The sequence below is a fragment of the Barbatula barbatula genome (assembly GCF_947034865.1).
Source record: "Barbatula barbatula genome assembly, chromosome: 12".
Taxonomy (NCBI): Eukaryota; Metazoa; Chordata; class Actinopteri; order Cypriniformes; family Nemacheilidae; genus Barbatula; species Barbatula barbatula.
Genome location: NC_136775.1, coordinates 18,379,628 through 18,400,771, shown reverse-complemented (window position 1 = coordinate 18,400,771; position 21,144 = coordinate 18,379,628). Strand labels below are relative to the sequence as shown.

The 21,144-nt window shown below is 38.5% G+C and overlaps 1 protein-coding gene across 1 annotated transcript in view; it reads right to left on the bottom strand.

The window, feature by feature from the left end:
* Positions 1 to 5,078: 5,078 nt before the first annotated feature.
* The window catches only part of cdkal1 (CDK5 regulatory subunit associated protein 1-like 1), a 310,661-nt gene continuing 294,595 nt past the window's right edge, over positions 5,079 to 21,144 (bottom strand). Inside the window, exon 15 of the mRNA XM_079469382.1 lies at positions 5,079 to 8,597. Coding sequence (XP_079325508.1) covers positions 8,436 to 8,597 — 162 coding nt within the window. The 3' untranslated portion in view covers positions 5,079 to 8,435. The remainder of the gene's footprint in view (positions 8,598 to 21,144) is intronic.

Below are 21,144 nucleotides of genomic sequence, written 5' to 3'. Positions count from 1 at the left end.
TTATCCCTGATGTCAGAAGAGTATGACCTAGAAGCAGATATATATTTTCCTGTTATGCACTGTAGCGATGCTTTTTATTTGCAATCGGATTCAAAAGGTTATTGTGTCTGTTCAGTGGTTTATGATCTACGTGAAGTAAACAAAAATGCACCCTGTCCGGTTACTTTGACTACATTTTTATCAGCAAAATGATTTCTTGTAATAAGGAAATGTAATAACTTATGCTTTTCTTTGAAATTGGCTAAGAAAATAATTGTGCATTTAAAAAAATATGGTCATTTCTCATCATGCATTCTTGTTTGTATCTATGCTCTTGTGGACTTGTGAAAGGTCATCAGCAGCAGTCCAAGTTAGGGTTGTCTGGGTTATGAAATTTGGCTGACGAGTAGTGATGTAAGCCATAATATCAAATGTCACAATGAATAGTTATTAAGTTATCAATTCATTTGTAAAGGTAAGTAAAAATGACAATTTTCACCTCAACTTTGGAGCCATATTAGTAAAATGTGAAACGAGAAATATTCCAGCATCATAATTTTATTTTTACACCGAGATCTCTCTATCTGTTCTTAAATCAGTTAACATTTAACAACCCTTGATTCAATTATTGCCAGTTGTGAAGAAAGGGCATTTTTTTGTGTTCTTATTACGTTTAAAAAATGTAGTCCCTAAAAGCCAAGTTGGCCAAGTACAATAATCTAAAATGACATTTAGGTATCTCTAATATTTCATGAGTTACAGGCATGCACATTTCGTGTAAAGAACAAATCCCTTTCTTCATTTTTTGGTTGTCACCATTGACATTAAATGCATCAAGGATTGCTAAAATTAACAGATTTTCCTAAAATTTATACCAACCTCTGTGCAAATAAAATGATGATGCTGGTATATTTCTAATATCATTTTTACCCCCTCTAATTTGGCTCCAAATTTCAGGTGAAAATGTTTACCTCCCTTTACAAATTTTATTTTGTTGGATGTTGTTCTTGCTTCTGTAAAAAAAACCTTACGTGTGACAACGTAACCGTGAGTACAGATCAGGGTCGGTGGATGTAAAATGCCTCAGATCACACTTGTTTTCTAACGATTTACAAAAATTGCAGTTATCTGAAATAATTGCGATTATGTCAATTAATAGCGACATGATGATTATTTATTAATTGTGACAGCCCTAAAGTATTGTTCCAATTCAAAGTTCACATGAACATGAAGGACATTTGTAATAAACGGACTGCATGTGGTGTCATTTAATCGGTTCAAGACACCTAGGATTTAGAATTCTTCCTACCCCAAACCCAGAAATAATGCCTTGATTTAGACACATTAGAAGTGTTTAGTAACATTAAAACATTAATGTTATTATCACTAATACCGCACAAATAACTTTAAATATTATAGCAAGTATAGCATTTAGTAAAGGAGTGTAGTTTCAGGAAGTATTTCTGGGCTGATGTGGGAAATGACTTGTCTAGAATGTAGCGTATGTCCTGAAGGGCTGCTGTCCTGCGTGGTTTAGCTCCAATCCTAATCAAATATACCTGCCTATCATTTTTAGTAGGGGTCTGTAGTAGTTATTCGAATAATAAAATGGCTATTTGAATTGAGCTAAAATATTGCTCTGCTGGCCAAGCACGCAAACTTATACGAACAGTTATATGCACTGGGTGGAGCTGTGGAGCGCGCAGTGAAAGACATGAGAGAAGGCGTGAGAAGAACTTTTTTAAACAATATCATGGCATTTCCCTGGATGTGAGTCGCGCGGTTGCAAACGCCGCCGATGGAGAGGATGAGGCAATGCACCCTCGTCGGAAAAGACTGAGTCAGTTCTTCAGCGATGATATCAAAGAGTCTAGCCGGGAACAATTCTTGCTGGAGCCATGCATTCCTCCACATTAGGATCCAACCAAGTGGTGGAACGAAAACACGATGCGCTTCAGGAAGCTTAGTCGCTTAGCGTACCGTTATTTATGTGTCCCAGCGACATCTGTGCCGGCAGAGCGCGTTTTCTCTGCAGCTGGGCTTCGTTAAGATCCAGTGATTTACATGTTAAGTCAATGCAAAGATGTGCAGACCTACTTGCAGTGCGTTTTGTGCGAATAAGGCGGCGCGAATTAAGCGTTGAAAAATTTAAAACAACATAAGATAAGCTTAAAGCATAATATTAAAAGTTAAAGCTATATGTACGTTCTGGCGCTTTTAGTTGTACCTTATTTTGTTTGCACAAATTGTGTCATGCTCTTCTCAGCTGCAAAACAGGATGTACATGTATAAGCTTGTTTTTATATACCCTGATAAGCTTGTTCAGAAATGAAGAAAAAACACGTTTTACTTTAAGTAATGTCTGCCTGATTAAACTTAATTTAAATAAACAAATATTAGAATATAAATTTTTTATGAGCTCAAATGTTCAAATGTAATATTTGTGGAAAATGCACACCCCTAATTTTGAGGTAATCTTTAATGCTTTCGATAAGCTTGTTCGAGTGTGTTTGAGGAGCGTTGGAACTCGGCTAAGCAGTCGAACAGCCCCCCACGGCCTGATCTTAACGCCTCTCTTTCCTAGAAACATAAAACATTACCAAGTACATTTACAAGTCTAAAAGTATCTAAGCACTGAATCTCATGTTTAGACCATAGGTGTGCAATCATTCAGAGAGCAGTTATGAACAAGCTTGTTAACAGTGTAAATATTTATTTTGTCCCCTCCCCAACGTATTCAAATAGCCTCAGCTGCTCAAAGTCAAAGCTATAAGCTTTAACACAAGCAACACTGGCAAGTGACCAAAGAACTCTAAGGCGCTGGCTGTCACACTTGCTCCTGGACTCCCAGGATCCATCGCAACAAGAGAAGAGCGTGTGCGGCTTAGATAAAGCAAGACTCTCAAACACGAAACACTGAGCGCAAGGATGAAAACGCACAAAGTTCCTGAATAGCACTGCCAATTCATTTCCCCGGGTTTGGTCATACTGTGTTGAATAAACAATGCAACAGAAGCTGCGATGCCTCGGGGAAGAGCTAGAAATATAGTTTGGTGCATTCAGTAACAAAATTGTTGCACTTTCAATGTGATTTAACAAAAATGTACTTAGATTGTTCGTATTGTGGCTTCCATTCCCAACAATGTTTATGTCTTTGGTGAAAGACAAATGAAGTTTCTGTCTCACAGAACCTCATTTGGGGGTTATTATTGAGGCAGATAGAGAGAGCATTGTGTGGAAAACAGAGACACGATTCAGGGTTGGGAGTAAAGGGTTCAGACCCTATTTACATGAAAGTCAAGTGCGTAGCAAACCCACAAGAATCTTACTTCCTTATTACGAGATGTTAATCCTATCAGAAAAGCAATTGTGCTGCATTGACGTAGTTTGGTCAAAATATTGTGTCACCGACATATTTTTAACTTGTTATGAAATGGTGTGGATACAAAATGTCAGTTTAGTAAACTTGTTTTATTCTTCACAACCCTCAGGCCCCTTTCATATTGCAAAAAATCAGTGTCTATATTTGATATTGTGGATTACGAACACTCTACAGTAAATTTGTAAACTAAACTTGAAAAACTGAATCTTTAATGAGCACATGGTTGCACCAAACTTGCAACACGGTATTCAATAAAGGTTGTAGAAAAAGCTGCTTGCCGTTAAATGATTAAATAAATGTGAAAATCTTCAAATAGTACACACAGAAAAATATCATAAAACACGTCTGAAATGCACACGCCTCTGTTTATGAGCAAAATATCCCTGAGGCTAAACTGACAGCAGCTCTCCTCACAATGCTATTTCAGGGAATGAACTTTCAACACCTCCAATAAGCCAGTGAGTTGGCAGCACTCTCGCACAGGATTGTGGGTCATCCCAAGAGCGGATCCTCTTTTCAAAGGCTCCCACTAATGGTTTATGCATATGCATGTGTGTCTTCACAGTGGTGGTGTAGCCAGAGTCGTCCTCTCTGTCGCCTCGTAGCTGAACAATTCCCCCTTGGCTGTGTTTACTGTGAACAAATAGTGTTTTGATATTCACACACACGGCAGTATCGACCTGCCATTTGGATGTCTTCGTCTCCTTTTATGTGTAAAATAAATTAGATCATCTTTGAGAGCGAGAGCCTTCTGCACAAACCAAGGACTTCCCATCCCACAAACCCAGAAAGAGTCAAATTGCTTTTAATGAATCGACATGCACGAAGGTCTGAGATACAATGTGGCGTCATTCATGAAGAAATCACGAGGCTGTGGGTAAAATCTGCTGTGTGACAGATCACAAATAGGAATATTTGGATAATCTGTCGTCATTGAATATGCGATCCAATCCATTTGAACACCACCAAATAGACTGGAATCAATGAATTGCCCTCATTTTAAAGTAAACTTTTTTGCTCTTGTTAAATATGCATGTGTGCCATGTATTATGTATATATACTAGTGCTTTCAAAATAATGCGTTAATGTGATCGTTTTTCGATTCATGCATTTTTTGCTAGTGTTACATTATATGATCACGCTCTAATTCATGCAAAGAACCGGCCGGTCAGTCTTGCGTTTTGCAGACTCCAAGACGATCTTCTGTTGCCAGCAACACAGGCCATAATGTCACCGCTGTCAGTACACTCAGAGCCGTTTAAACGTGCGTGTGTTCAGCCTGTCTTTCATGGCTCGTTTATACTCATGTCTGGGTCCACCGTACGCGAGTCTCTGCTTGTTTTGTTACTTCTGCGTCGGACCTACGCAGTGGGCAATGGACACTAGGTGTCATTATCCACAGACGTGTTGCTTGTGCAACCAAGACAAGAGCCGAAGAAGCGCTTTGTTGTGTACACTGTCTCAGTAGCATTTAGCGCTCCCTTTTAAATTCAGAACAACACATACGCATTTCTGAATGAATTATCGAAATGAATTACGAGTAAACCCGACGCTATCGTTTTTTTAACTGAAGGGAGGGGGTTCAAGCTGACCAATCACAACGCTTGCGGTCCACGGCGCATTGAGTTGAAGTGCGCGTCAGGCTATGGCATATCTAAAGATGTTGTATGTATTTGCACATGTTTGTGTTAGTCAAGAACAGAATCAGAGTAGAATTCACTCTTCTATTTACTTTTTATTGAAGTTGCAGATAAAATCCCTCTACTTCTAATACTACAGACCCAAGATAAAGACAATTTATTTGACATAAAGCAATGTTAGTTTCATAAACAGGTAGACAAGAACAAAGATAAAGTAATATTTTATTCACAGGCTTGTAGTCTTTTGTGAGATGAGTACAAAAGAGAAAAAGGTCAATTGAGTGACATTAGTTTAGTTATATTTATGATTTCTTTCATTTAAAAGTTGTTTAGGAGAGAGAATCCTGTAATTGAATGCAGTTTGGAAAACTACATTTAGGGATCAATTTAAAACAAGAATACCACAATTTGCTATATAAAATATTATAGAACACTACAGTTGTTTTTTATTCGAGCGTTTAGGTTAACCCGTGTTTTATTTTGACGGGTCATCGTGAAGACGCTCCCACAATAGACACTTGACTTTCAGTGTAAGTAGTTCAGTGACGATAGTTTTTTTAGCCTCTGAAATAAACTCTAACGGCAACTCAATGTGTTTATGTGTTTATTTCCTGGCGGGAAACAAGCTTCAATCGCAATAGACTAAAACAAAGTCAATTAGCGGTGCGCCATTGACTAACGTAACACACAAATAAGCCACCCTGTCCCTTGCAAAACTGTATCATATTGCGTGAGACCTCGCAGCTCAGTGAAATTGATCTGAAAGCATGCAAAGCTCTCTCCTCTCGTGGTGCTTCAATGTTATATGCCAATGGGTCTGTGCAGCGCTAAATGTTGTCGAACACAAATATTTTATACATACATTCCTTAAATCATGGCATTTTTTTATTTTGACACTGGGCTTATGTACCTGCTCTCATGAGCCCTTCGCTAAAGTGACAGTGTTGCCAGATCTTCATAGAAAAAGCTTGTAAATAAAGACAAGCCCGAACTAAACCTTTAAAACACACCATAGTTATAATGTAGGCAAGTTATGAAAATATACTAAAGATATCAATTTAAATTCTGATGATCTTCTGGCTATATCATATGTGTACAGTACAGTAGAGTTTTTTTGACGGGTATTCATGGGGTCTGTACTAGTCATCATTGCTCTTCACTCTCTATTAGATGCGCATTTTTAGAGTGTGCGACTCTCTGTTTTTCGGTTAGTTTATTCTAGCACTTGTCTTTGCACTGCGAGTCTCCCAAAACGGGGATCATCGCGCATTTCAACGCAAGTTTCACCTCGTAATGCCTAAAGTTCAAATGTATTAAAACTATTAACAGCTTTACAAAACAATCTGAAATCAGAAATACGTGAGAATGAGCTGTTTTAATATGCACGTGCAGCTACCTGCACTCCAGCACGAGCACTGCGCTGTACTGAAGTGAATCACAAAACTACAAACAGAAAGAAGGTCAGAAGAATATTTGATTTGTTACTTTGTGTGCATTTAATTCACATATTTTCATCATAATTCCCAATTTGCACAGCGCCGAGTAAACCAGACTTATTGAAATTACGCAGTATAAAAGAATCTCTTACGATTCACATTTTATTCCGTGATAACAGCATATTACGTCATTCCGCCGGCCCTACTTTCCATCTCTCAATTCTTTATACACTGTTCTTTGGAATTGTTACATGAATAATTCTACATGATAAATAGAAGGCGTCATATAGATCCTGTGGAATAGATTGGAGCACCCACGTTTTTTTAATACACCTCGAAAGACATGTATATTATATTGCATTTCTGTCAATATACTCTCCAAAAAATGACACACTGGTCCTTTAAATATCAGGGTGTACATCATCAGATTTCATAATTTTAAAGTTCTTTTCATTGATATAATCAAAACATTGCTGAGCGCAACTTTAACTTACAGATACAATGTAGTTGCATTTGTTTCACGTCGATATAGTGTACAGATATTTGAGAACAGGGAAAAGCGTGTGCTTTTCCAAGAGTTTTCACTTAAAAGATCCTCCTGTCTTTGATGTTTGTCTCTACACTCCAGGAGACACATTGGGCTTCTTTTACAGGGATATTCCACAGTGTTGAGGTACTGCAGTCTCTTCTCATTTGGCTGGTTAGCTTTCTCCGAGCAGGCAGAACTTCCTCCAGGGATCGTTCAGAAAGCCCTGCTCCCATCATGCCAAACACACACACAAGGAGTGTTGACTACATCCCTGTGGACTGGCGTCAGCTCGGCTAAAGCTTCAGCCTAGACTGAAAATGTGCCCAGGGATCCCTGCTTGCTTTAGGTTTCGCATGTCCCATTTTTCCACACGCTCATTTGGACAGAGCTGACTCCTGTGAGGATTCTTTCATAAATGGCAGAACGGCATCAGAAAGGACACTAGACCGAACACCCTCATGATGCCCAAGGGCTTTAGCGCTGGAAACTGCATCAGCGAGTACTCAAGCTACAAACTCATTTGAGATGTTTTGACAAAGTCTCGGTTTTATGATATTTATGCTTTTCTCCATCACAGCAGTGTTTTATAAAACGACAGTCCTGTGGTGAAGAAAACTGTCAACATCATTATTTGTACACTGCACATTTGACCATAAAGGCATTTGTTTCGGCTCTGACGGCATTTGTTAAAGTTCCCAAATGGGGACGAAAAAATAAATGGACATGGAGATGTTTAGAGTGGCTTTCCACACCATGGCATAATATTTACAGTCACTTAACTGCATTCATGTGATATTTGGACGAAAGACTCAAATATCTATAACATACTTACATTATATACTTCATCTTGTCAACGAGAACATTACATTTCCAATTAAACTGACATATAAGAATATACACAGCCAAGCTACTGATTATATGTGGTCATCATGGGGTAATAAACACACTGTAGTTTCGCAGGCGGCTGACCCCCTCGTGTCAAAATACCAGAGAAAACATTCCAGGAATATTACCCAGGAGACAGTTCTGCGTGTGTGCAGTCTCATTTATTAGAGCCCCATTATGCCGTGAACAAAGACGGGAATAGTCTGTTGCTCCGAGCGCAAACAAGACAGCGAGACACCTGAGTTTGAAAATGAATAACTGCTGGGATTGAAAACGAACAGAAATCCAAAATGATTACGAGCTATCCTTGTACAAAAGCTTTGATTTGCAAACCTACTGGAACAAGAAGCATATCTGAAACATTGCTCTAAGGCTATTTTTTTTCGATCTTATTACAATAAACATTAAAACGTGAAGTCTTTAATCAGTAGTTAAAAAAAAAGAAAATGGCCCTAACTTATCTGCTTCATTTACCTTTATCTGAGCTTAAAACACTAACAATAACATTCATGCTTTGCGGAGTCCTTGGGGTCACTGCACACTCTTTAAGGCCTCGTCCGACGCATTCGGGTGAATTTGTGGTGTCAGTGGAACTTCTCAATCACTAAAGCCACTATTATGGCAGCTATAGCCAGTCCCAATGAAATCAGTTTGAGTCCATCACCCTCCAATCTCCATGACCATCCCGTGAGCATAGAGGAATCCTTTGAGACGCGAACTCCATTCTGATGGGGCATCTTCAGCTCCTGTAAAAAAAGGAAACTAAATTAAAGCTGCAATTTGTAACGTCAAATAATCAAAAATCAGTTTTAGGCTTTATAGCTGAATTCAACGCCAAATGCGCTTTTAGTCATTCCACCACTTGCTTTGTAATATTTTTAAGTGCCATACCATTACTGATCTGATCACTAAAAACATGCTAACGGCAGGTGGAAAAGAGGCCGTGAGGCCTTGGCTTTATGTGTCATCTCCATTATACAAGCAACCTTTGCGTGGGGATATTGTTAAAGCATGTTAAAGCTCGCCTCTGGGTCTATGCTCATGCAAACAAGGCGATACAATAGCTTTATTCTCTTCTTACAGCTGTCTTTATTCTTCTACTGAAAGCAAAGAAAAGCACCTGCGCACAGCATCAATCACAGGTGGAGCAACAGAAGTCAAGTCTGCAAATTTTTAATATGGTATAAGGTCCAAGTATTCAAATCATGTTTAAAGGGACATTGATTGTGTCTATTCAAATGAAAATTCTGTTCTCATTTACTTTCCCATGCGTGTAAGACTTTCTTGGGTGGAGCAACAAAAGGGATTTTTGAATAATCCTTGTGACATTTTTCCATGTAATAAAGAGAATAGGGATCCAAAAATCTTATTTAAATCTGGAGAAGTCACATGTTCTGTAAAGTGACTGACCACAATTTTGTATTCATTGAAAATTGAAATAGCTCTCACATACCACCACATAGTTTGTCTTTAGAACACATGGAATATAATGCATGAATCACCCTTGTACTATTTTACATTACTATATTTTTTGCTATTCAACATTTCGAAAACCGTGGACAGATTCACCTTTGTGTTCTTTAAAGTAAGAAATACTTACAAATTTGGTAGACCATGAAAAAATTCTTTTGATCATAAAATTGTCCACCACAGACTAACATTTCTGCCCAAACCAGCAGCAACTGACGCTTTTACACTTTATGGTTTTACGCATTAAAAGAAGCTGAATTGACACAATCACTAGACCACGAGATGTCCAAGCTATCAATCTTAAAAAACCAACAGTGCGTGGATGGAAACTGACCAACAGATGCCAGTGTGCACAGTAGAGTCCAGATGTCATTTATCAACATCAAACTGACAGGGCAATGATAGAGGCCAGTTAGGCTCTAAAACGACCCGAGATTTAAGACTGACTTGCACATCAAAGTCTCAAAGGGTAAAATGGTTGTAATTGGAAGTCCTGTCCTCTCTAATGTGTTGGAACATTAAAGGTTCATCTATAATGGACACTGTAATGGAGACACGTCTCCCTTCAGAACAGACCTGACAGCTGACCCAATAATATGTTCATTTCTGGAGAGGGCTGATATATCCCTGCTATTAAATATAAAGCCTCAATCTGAATGGCTATTTCATGATTTCAATATTTCAGGGTGCTGTGGCGGTAATAGCCAGCTGGTTGTAATGCAGATATGCATTATGGGATTGGGATCCATTGCCAATCTGTGCTTTAGGAAGTAGGAGAGCTGGATGGAAACCTTTCGGGGGAAGCGGGAAATTTAGAGTTATGTTCACCTTTAGTGTCAACGGTCCTCTCCAATAACCAGGAGGACGTCTACCAACCTAGGAAAGGCTGCTGAGCCCATCCTTCATTATATTACTTAATATCACAGGGACTTTCAAGACATCTATGTTATGCTCTTAACCACATCTGCTCTCTTATGGCAAATGTCTTTTATACAACTCTACCCAAAGGGCCACCTGAGGCCTGGGGAATTTATATGGATTTCCGTTAGCTTGCCCACACCCTTCCTAAAAGCTGGTGGAAACAGTCTGGGTGGGAACAATTGTCTTGATCATTCATATCCAAAAGATCACCACTGCAGACAGAATTCATGGTTGGACATAAGGGGCCCACTGGCATATAGTCTTGTGTTGCCCAACATTTCACAAGCATCGTAAAGTCTAGTCCACTTTGTAGCTCATACTGGGCAATTATCTCCCAATTAGACAGTAAGCATTTGTACAACCTCTTTAAAAAAAGGTTAATATCAGATAAATATTTTATTTGTATCCACATATATCCACCAGTAATGATACTAGAAAATGAAACTATAGTATAGTGTTGTAGATCTAACGTAAAGCCCCATGGTTCACCTAATGATGAGCTTTATAACATCATAGGAAGCCTTCAATGAGCACACAGGTCACCTTAATATTTATCATGAGCCTACATAGGAGCGGCAGGTATCACAACCTTATTTGTGTGTATAAATGTGAATCAGGTCGCAGGTGTGATATCCAGATGGTGTCTTCCTCTGTCGTGAATGTATGTGTGTTTGTGTGTGTGTGAATGGAAAATAACGTCATTGTGCTTTATAAAAGTGGGATCGTGTTGCCGAACCTCCACCCACAGACGCCCTACATGACTCATTGTGCCCCATTCAAGCGTCACCTCAACTCTGGGATCATATCCCACAATTCCTGATCCTAGGGCTATCGTTGGAGCAGCCGTAGCCATTCAGTGCATTCTCCACTGACTCCTACACGACTGTAACATACTTGGCTGTGTCTGAATCACAGCTCTGTTTGTGGCTACAGTAAAAGAGATAAGCTGCCCTGCTAACATGATATAGCGTCTGAAAGCTTTCTGAAGCCACACAATCTACACAGAGATTCTGAAAACAGACTTGCTTGTCGAATGGTTACAAAAGCAAGCACAGTTCAATTTCTGAGCCGAGTTAAGAACATTACACAAGACATATCCTATTCACAGAGAAAGGGCACATATTTTTTTTGCTAGGCATATCATGTAAAAACAAATTTTGTTTTCTTTCAGCACTCATTTTTGTGGTGGTTTAAGTCAAGCGTGCATTCCAACGTAAGCGATCCTACTACCTAACCCTGGGAGTCTCCAGTGATGAATAATATCATCCGAGTGCCGCTCTGCTCAAAAGAATGTATGAGGTTAGACTTCAGTAATGTAAAACACCTCATAGTCTCTTACTACACAACAGGAGAGGAACAGTATTAAAACTTTCAGCTGTGAGGGGAATGCCTTTGTACCGCCTTACTTCGCCGTGTGGATATTCAATGCAATTACATCCCATTGCTATCCTCTTTAACAGTCTATCAGAAGCTTAAGATGAATGTGTGTGGAAACGAGCTGGATAGGATCTTCTTAGCAACTGAGCTCCAGTTATCTTCTGATGCCAGGCTATATATTTCGCAAACCATGTGGAGAAACACTTCTTGAAACACATGTGGAGTCTTTTCCTCTTTTCATTAAATAATCTGCTCTAGGATAAGGGTGGCAGTTCAGGAGGGTGTATTTCAGTATGTAAAAAAACTCTGTGCAGCAGGGGCTGATGGGATTAACTGTCCTACCACCAGAGATACTGGTGCTTTAAACTAATGGTGACGACAGTGAGATAAGGTGGTACAATGAAACAAAATACAATTTAAAAAGGGTATTTACATATATTTAAGTGAGCCAACCCAAATATATATTTTATGAACACTTCTAGCTGACATCTGTCTGAAAACCCCAACCTCACAGGTCAAGCAATCAGGAAAATCAAATACTTGAAATTTCTGTCCCCATGTTTCTAGCTTTGACTGGCACCTCATCCTGAATCCATTTGGATGTGCGCAAAAGCCCCTCACTTTTAAACCATATGTTGGTATGGCCACTGAATGCCAGACTGCTGTGTCTCCTCACCTCTGTGAACTCTACGAGACAAATCATTAACACAGACAGTCTTCCTTAAACGGATAGAGAGAGTTTAAAATACTATTTCTTTTTTAACCATTTCTCACTTCTTATTTCTATCATGACTCTCACCATCTGCCACTGCCTTTTCCTTTGCTCTTTCTCCTCCTCTGATGAATGTCAGTTAGAGTGACCGCTAGTGCGTGCTGTGTCCAGACACTGCATTGATCCGTGTCTGTGTCATTCTCTCACACACAGACAGAAATCAAATCAGTGGCCGTCGATAGACTGTGAGGGCTCAGACCGAGACGCTGCTGGTGGAGGAGGTGAGAGGCTCAAGGACACGGACACCGGGCCTCCAGACACCAGCATGGACTGAATTATCTCCCACCCGGCTGAGGTGATACTCCACAAACACACATTCAGACACTTCACCGTGGGGGGTTCAGACACAGCTGAGAACCCAAATAAATTCGGTTGGCATCCAAACAGTGATATATGTTGAAATGGAAAATTCAGATTTAAGTGGATAGAGAGGAAAAGGAGCAGAAGCTTTTGTAACGGGTGTAGTGTAATTTTGGACTTTTTTATTTCAATTAACAATTATAATAAAAAAGTCCTACAAGACACTACCATAACCAACAGAAGTCAACACGATTGAATCTTAATATATGCAACTAGAATCCAAATTCCAGAGCAAAACAAGTGTACAACAGAGAGGAAAATGTTGCACATTAGCCTAGAGCCTGACTGATAAGATCTTAGCATCAAAGAGGACAATTCTCAACGACCACAATGGGATTACACAGTAAAGAACTAAATATGCACACAAATAGCCATAAACACCAAAAAAAGACGAACCCCTTTGGAACATTATAATCTTTCATCTTAATAAGCGCAGAAAAAAGACCCAAGGCCACAGTAACAAGAGAGAGAGAGTGCAATACATTATCACTCCATTGAAGTCGGACAACAGACATCCAATGAGCTTCCCTCAGGGTAATTGATCCGCCCCTATCATTGATCAAGTGACTGAAATTGCACCTCTATCCTTCAATGTACTGAATGACTGACGAATGAGAATAACAGGGTGCAGACCACTGATCTATATAAATGACTGGATTGCACCTAGAACGCTAAACTGATGGCTGGAGGTGAAGCCACCAGAAGGGATCGCGCCGCCATCTTGGAATGCACAACTGACAGAGAGCGCCATTGACTTAAACGGGTTACGGGTTATTTTAGATCATAATTTTGACTGTGGCTTAAGCGTGGAAAGTTTTAGTTCACATGTGTGTATAAATTGATTGATACTTCTGATGGTTTTTTTTTAATGTAAAGTTTATTTTGGGCACATGTGTAAATGTTTAGAAATGACTTAAAGAACATATACAGCCTGTATTTATCTTTATTTAGATTTCAGAATAAGCACGTGTTTCATATGTTAAGGTGTCTCAGTCTGCTGATCTGATATGTTTTTTACGCTACTTTAATGAAAATGAAAATAACTCAATCTATATCTAATAAGAGAAAATGATCGACTTTAAATAATTAACAATTTACATACTTAAGACATTTGCATTGTAAGAATGTACTGTGAGACTTTAGATATAAAAACGGGGACTGTTACGGTTTTATCATAAATATGTGATAACTCCTTATTAATTTAATGGAACGTTTGGGCCTACCAACATAGCGGTGCTTCACATCATGAGCAACCCAGTCCCCAGTCTAGTATATAGATCAGGAGGGCAGACGGTCTAGATTATTTTCCTCAATGTGAAAAGAGGCTTTGAAATCATCAGTAAACTAGTATAAACACTTTAAGAGCCAAGAAAAAAGTATAATGGCAGTAGGGATGCACTGATAGCACTTTTACCTTTGCCGATCTGATCCTGATCCGATACTAGCACTGTTTTTCTTGATCAAAGTACAATAGCATATATTTTTATCTTTAAATGAGGTTCATAGTATTTAAGCATTTTTACTTTCAAGTACATTTTAAATATCTGTACTTTGAGTGTTTTTACTTTGGACAGAAAATACTTCTCTACATTATAAAGCACATTGTACTTTTTACTCCACTAGATTTCCTAAATAATTGTTTTTTTTAACCTTTTAATCCTTGAGTACATTAAAATCTACCACATTCTTTTACTTAAGTATTTTACTTTAAAAGTAGAAAAGTTGGATTTTTTAAAATGCAATTAACTAAGTACTGTATTAAAGGTAAAAACATATACACATTTACTTATAAATTGTACTGGAGTATGATGAGACTCATAAAGTACACGGATCGGTGCATCCCTAATTGGTGGGCAAGGGCACACAGAAAAGGAATTTTCATTCTACGCTCAATAAGAAAAGAGAGACGATGTCAGCTGCTACATTTCTCAAGTCACTTTATTCGTATTTATTCTTAAAAAGACATGCACACAAATTATCAGCCATATCTGTATCGGCCGCTAAATGGTCATTTTTTATGTTATCGGCCGATAATACAATTTAGGTTGATATCTTCTAGCCGATAAATCAAATCATTTCCTCTGGTTAAACTCTTCAGCTGCGCTGCTCACAGTTAAAATACAGTTCTGTTGTACTGTCGTGATCATTCACTAACTGCTATTAGCAAAACATTGTTACTGTAGGTACAGTATTTATGAATGTGTAAATTATAGGAACAAAAGCTTATTGTTTGAATCTGAATGCTTTCTGTCTTGAGACCTGTTAGACATGTGGCTATTGAGAATATTTTGTCTGGGTTGCTCTTTAAATAAAATGAAATATTAAATAAAAAATATACCAGAGAAGTTGAAGGTAAAGAGAATCATTTACTGGTGTAAAGTAGGCTTGGTACATGATTTTCAGGGGAAAAAGAGAACTAATGGTTACCTTGTGTTTGCAGTGTATGTTTTCAAATAAAAGCAGTTTTCCGCTTTTTGTTTCAGTCTTGGGGAATTTTATATTAATATTTAGATACTGCATATCGGTTAACGAATACCAATGTTCAATAATTATCAGTTATCGTCAAAAATGTACATATCGGCTGATTCCTAATTCTTAAGGCCTTTTCACAAAAAAGTAGAACATTAACAGTATTTACATCCACACCACATCAGAGGTCAATGATGCAAAATGAATTTGTCAGGTTCACAAATATTCGATTTACATGTACATTTAATTATAGACCACTTCAGATGGCGTAAACAGCTGTGGTTCAACTCCGTTCCACAGGAACTTCCTGTTTTAGTCTTGTAACAATAACACGAACACAAACATTTAAACAAATTACAAGCAACAAAACATTTGTAACTAAATCAAAATGTTGAACTACTACTGTATATTTAAGATTGAATTATGTATGCAAGATATACAGTGGACCAGTGTATGTGAAGTGGTCTATAAAACGGTTCGCTTCAGTCCTCGATTCTAATTGCTCAGGGATACATTTTTTCTAGCGGAAAATGCTTTTCTTCATTAAAGTTGCATTAAAGAGATAGTTCCCCCAAAATTCAATCATCATTCACTCATGCTCATGTAATGTCATACCTGTATGAACACAGAGAAAGATATTTGGAAGAATGTTAGCAATTTTCAGTTCTGGAACATGTTTACTACCATTCATTGGTTGTCAAAGGTGCCCTAGAACTGTTTGTATTTCTAAATTCTTAAAAATATCTTATTTTGTGTTCAACAAACTATACTATATATATTTTTCTACTATGGTAGTGGATGATGTCCACCAACTGAAAATTGTAAACATTTTTCCAAATATATTTCTGTGTTCAACAGAACAAAGACATTTATACAGATTTGAAACCACCAGAGGGTGAGTAAATGATGACAGAATTTTCATTTTTGGCTGTACTGTCCCTTAAATACATATTTTTGGCTTTAATATTTGTATTGTGCTATAACTAACGCTCTGCTTTGTGCCTAGCAATGCCCTTCAGCCATGACGTATTCGCAATATAGCACACCTTATTTCTTACATGAATTTAAATGAGTTGTCAATGTTTTATCACACTAGAAAACCAATTGCTCTGAGGGTGATCCCAACAACACATTTCCTCTGTATTTGTATTATTTGGCACGGACTCTGGTATTGTTTAAAACTTCATAGTGATCGTTCTTGGTATGAATGGCCTTTAGACTTCTGAAGTCAAGAAAAACACAACTGTGTCTATTAAATCCGTGAGACCTCTCCATAATTCTGCCAAATGAATTCATGAAATGCATTTATTATACAGTAATTAATTACAAGAACTTCAATTTGATCTATATTTAGATGATAAAATAATTGCCATAGGGTAAAAAATAAAAATGTAATAACTTAAATGAAAGCGCTTGTTAAAAACGCGGTGAAAGGGATCGTGGTGGTTTCTATAACACGCTTGACAGCACTGATCGACCTGTTCATCCAGCTTTTCACAAATAAACCTTGTTTAAGTCATTTGCATATTATCTAATAACAGACGTTTCCAAAAATAAAGCGGTACGTTTCAGCAGGCTTATTTAAACCCTGAGACTGTGAACAACATTACCTTAAAACAATGAGCTATAAGCACGTACACATACTTAACCATCACAACGTTATTGTTTCCCATGAGTTTAGCTGCAGGATGATGCATATCACAAGACCCGTGCAGAAAGCGGGCGAAGCAATGGTAGGAAACAGAAGGTGTCCACATACATCAGAGAAACAGCCAGTCTCGGCAGGGAATACTTGGCCAGCGGCTCTCTAGATGATGTAAAGGGCCAGCAATCCCACAATGCCACAGCAAAAGAGCCATGGGACAAACACACACACACACATAAACACAGAGGCAGATATCATACACACACACTTCGAGTAGAACAGTTTGGTACTATTATGTGGCGAGGTACTTTAATTCCCAGTTCCAGGTGTTCAGGGAACGGTTTGTGAATTATTAAGGCATTATCAGCGGACAAATTAATGCTCGCTGAGGTAGCGGGGGGCGCTTCGTAAGACACTCCTTAATGGCGACTTCATTTTTCAGCTTGGCGTGTTGTTGACATACATAATGCACTGCGGTTATTGTGTTTCGGCTGCGTGAAAACAAGAGGAAAAAAGAAAACATGTTAAGGAGCAGACGTCAAAGATGAGACCACGAGAGAGGCGATAAGATGATGTGACAAGAGATAAGACAGAATGGCACAAGAGCTGAAGAGACAAGAATAGATGATGAGAGGGGCAAAAGAGAAAAAAAGTGAAGAGATGAGACAAGATGAGAATAGATGAGATCGAACGATAACAAGACAAGACGTGAGAGGAGGGAAGATGGATGGGCAGAAGAGAAGAGATGAGATTTGGGGTTGTGTTTAAGTGAATGCTGGAGTGTGTTTCTCTCCTCCCGCACTGTGTGAAGACTGAGGCCGTTCACAAAACAACAAACTCAGTTATAGTGCACTGAGAAACTGCTCTGTATTACAGTAGATAGAGCACTGTGCAAAAAACACAGGCCACCGTTACGTTTAAGCAATAGTGTTAAAGGAAGCAAGGGCATCATATGATAATGTGTAAACATTTTCAGCAGAAAAGTCTTGAGAAGCCATTGCCTTACGGAAAATAAGCAAACAAAAAAACACGATTACTTCACTTTACGACCCAAAAACATTTTTCATTTTTATAAGGGATTTCATTGAAGATTTCTTTTACTTTTTTCTTGCATTCCTGTTGTTATCTTAAATGTACCTAACATAAATATGGACGGCCATTAAAACATCATGCTGAAACACAAAAAGCTGCTAGTGGCTTAAGAATTTAGCCAAGTACTGTATAGACAAATATATCAAAAGACAAAGTCACGAAAACACTAGTGAATACAATGCACGAGGCCTGAAGAAAATCTAGATAATTTGACAAAATCTGCAAATTAAATGCAAGAGCCAAAAGTGTATCTTACAAACCAGTCACAAATATGACAGAAATGAATGTTGGTATATGTGATCTCTACTGAGAAAACATTTGCAAGCTGGAAGTTGGATCTGGACAGGGTGAAGATAAAGGCCCTGAAACAGCAGCAGATATTAGTTTCTCTGCTCTCCGTCTCCTGCGGTGGGTGTACATAACACACACACTTGTTTAACAAACCATATTATAAAAAAAACTGCATCACACTTCAGGGAGTTTCAATTAGTCCTCCTTGACCTATTTATTACCATCAATTAACACCAGCATTTCTAATTAGCCTACAATAAACACAAACAAACAGGTTCTGTCATGGGATGAAACAGCCAAGATGCTCTTGCTCAAACAAGGAGCTGCAAAATCGAAACCTAGAACCGGAGCGTTCCACATCATTACCACGGGCGGTACAGGACACACATGCAGCGAGATGTTTCCCAGTCTCAGTACGTCATCACAGTAAAGTTTGTTTAGGTGTTTGACAAATATAAAGCCCCAATTTCCCTGTTTACAAGGCAAACGCTCAACTACACAGGGCCGTGGGACATACAGTTACTGATTGACTACTGCAGAGTTTTGGTGTGAGGGACACAGTCAGCTGACAGGAGGGCGATATGAAATCAACAATACAATGACAGCTTTGTTTCCACCAAAAGAGACCAATGTTTTGTGTACATATACCACGACCATCCCAGGTCTGACAGACAGAAAAGGAAATGATTGAATTGACCCAGCTATTTTTAGATCACATTGATTTCCTTAAGCCTTTAAAGGCTGTACTGCAAACACAGATCATGGTTCAAGGTGAACGATCTTTCACATCCCTAGAGGTGACAAATGGATCTACAAAAACAAGAAGCTAGTTTACAGGGAATTTACACAGTCGAGAGACATTGTTATGCCTTTTTGCCTCCAAAATATTTTTTCTAAAACTGGCAAAGTTTTATAGTTGTTTGTGTCATTTCATAAGTATGTAATATAATGTGAATGTACAGTAGTTCCTCAGAAATAGTTGCTGAAAGACTCACTCTCTAGTTGTCCCAAACCTGTATACATGTCTTTGTTTGGTTGAACACAGAGAAATATATTTGGAAGGATGCTTATAACCAAACAGTTCTTGGACCCCATAGACTACCATAGTAGGAAAAATGACGATGGAAGTCAAAAGTGCCCCAGAACGGTTTACTGTCCTACATTCTTCAAACTATCTTCTTCTGTGGTCAATGGGGTCCAAGAACTGTTTGGTTACAAAAGCATTCTTCCAAATATCTTTCTGTGTGGTTATCAGAACAAAGACATTTATACAGAGTTGGATCTTGAGGGTGAGTAAATGATGACAGAATATTCATTTTTGGGTGAGGTATTCATACTGAGGGAAAGAATTGGACAGTCAGTATAGTCCCACCCCCAGGTTGAGATATACGGGAGAGGGGAAGTTCATGTTTTTGATGAAAGATTATAAGGGTACACGAATAAATCATTTATAATAAACACTGCGACATTAAATAAATAAATACATATTCATTTCATATTGACTTGAGTTCATGTGAAAAGTTAATGATCATAATTACTACATTGAGGAGCTGATGTGAATCTGCATTGGGGTTTGGGGTATTTAGAGAATTCACTCTGGAACATGTACTGGATGTTTTTTTGTTCATAGACATGAGGTTAAAACTGCTTACAAGATGTACAAGTGGCTGATCACAGCGCTTTATGCACCAAACAACTGATGCATAAACTCCCAGATGTTGAAACCTCAGGCAAGCAAGAGAACATATTCACTACAACCTGCCCACTGATGTCTAACATATTGCTTTTACATTTCATCTTGTATTTCACTTCCTCATCACGGATCCACAAACCAACCTCTGGCCTAAAACCGTTACTGCGTGTCACCTGAACAGGTCTGAGATCAGCGCTAGAGGTTATTGAGTGCAGTTTTAATACAGCGCCAGGAGACATCCACACACCTGCAGCGTGAAACCGCTGTTCCTCCTCCTGTCAGACACATCCGTTTCACTGGATTCAAACTCAATAAATCACATTAAAAGCTATCTCCGTCTAGCTCTCTTCCTCTCTGATGTCGCAGTGTGTGTAAGTATATGTGTCAGTGAGAGGCTTGCTACTCTTTTAAGGCGACGGCAGCTGTTGAAACACAGGGCAAAACTGAAAATAGATGAACTGACTGTGGGCAATGTAAAGAAAAGGTAGTTTTTCTAGGACTTGATAGTAGCTTTCATTGAACAAGTACGGCCCAAGAAGCCGTCTGACACGAAACCAACCAATCACAGTTTGAGGGTATATAATAGATGTGTTTATATGTCATTGATTTCCTGTAGATATCTCTTTTGCAAACACTTGTCTTGAACAGGACTGCAAGGTTGCATGTAAATATATATCATTAACATGAAATAATCATTAATGGCAGCTGTAGTGGTTTGTTTGCGTGTGTTGTGTATGACGTGAAAGCGTGTGCTCTCTCTGTGAGCGATTGAGGAATTATACAGCTGGCTTAACTGTCTCTATTTGTCATTCTATGCTAATCTGTGACTGCTGTGTTATTTTTAGAGGGGGGAGAGAACATACATCCACACAGAGGACATCAAATGATGCTTCAAAATGTGATACACATTTTAATTTCACACCCCATCAGATTTAACTGCCCGTCCTGGCAGACCATAAAGTGAGAGAGAGAGGGAATCAGAAAAAAGCCGATAGCAAGCAGTAATTGTCATGTAAGAGACACTGTTTTGAGGAGAGTGTAAAGATTGACTTTAAACAACAAGTACAACTATGAGGTATTTACAAGAAAAGCTACACGCTCCTGTGGCACATCATGTCATGTGTTCGATACCCAGGAAATGCATACCCACTATTGGAGAATCTGAAAATGTAAATGTATTTCATTCCTTTAATCTCAGATGGA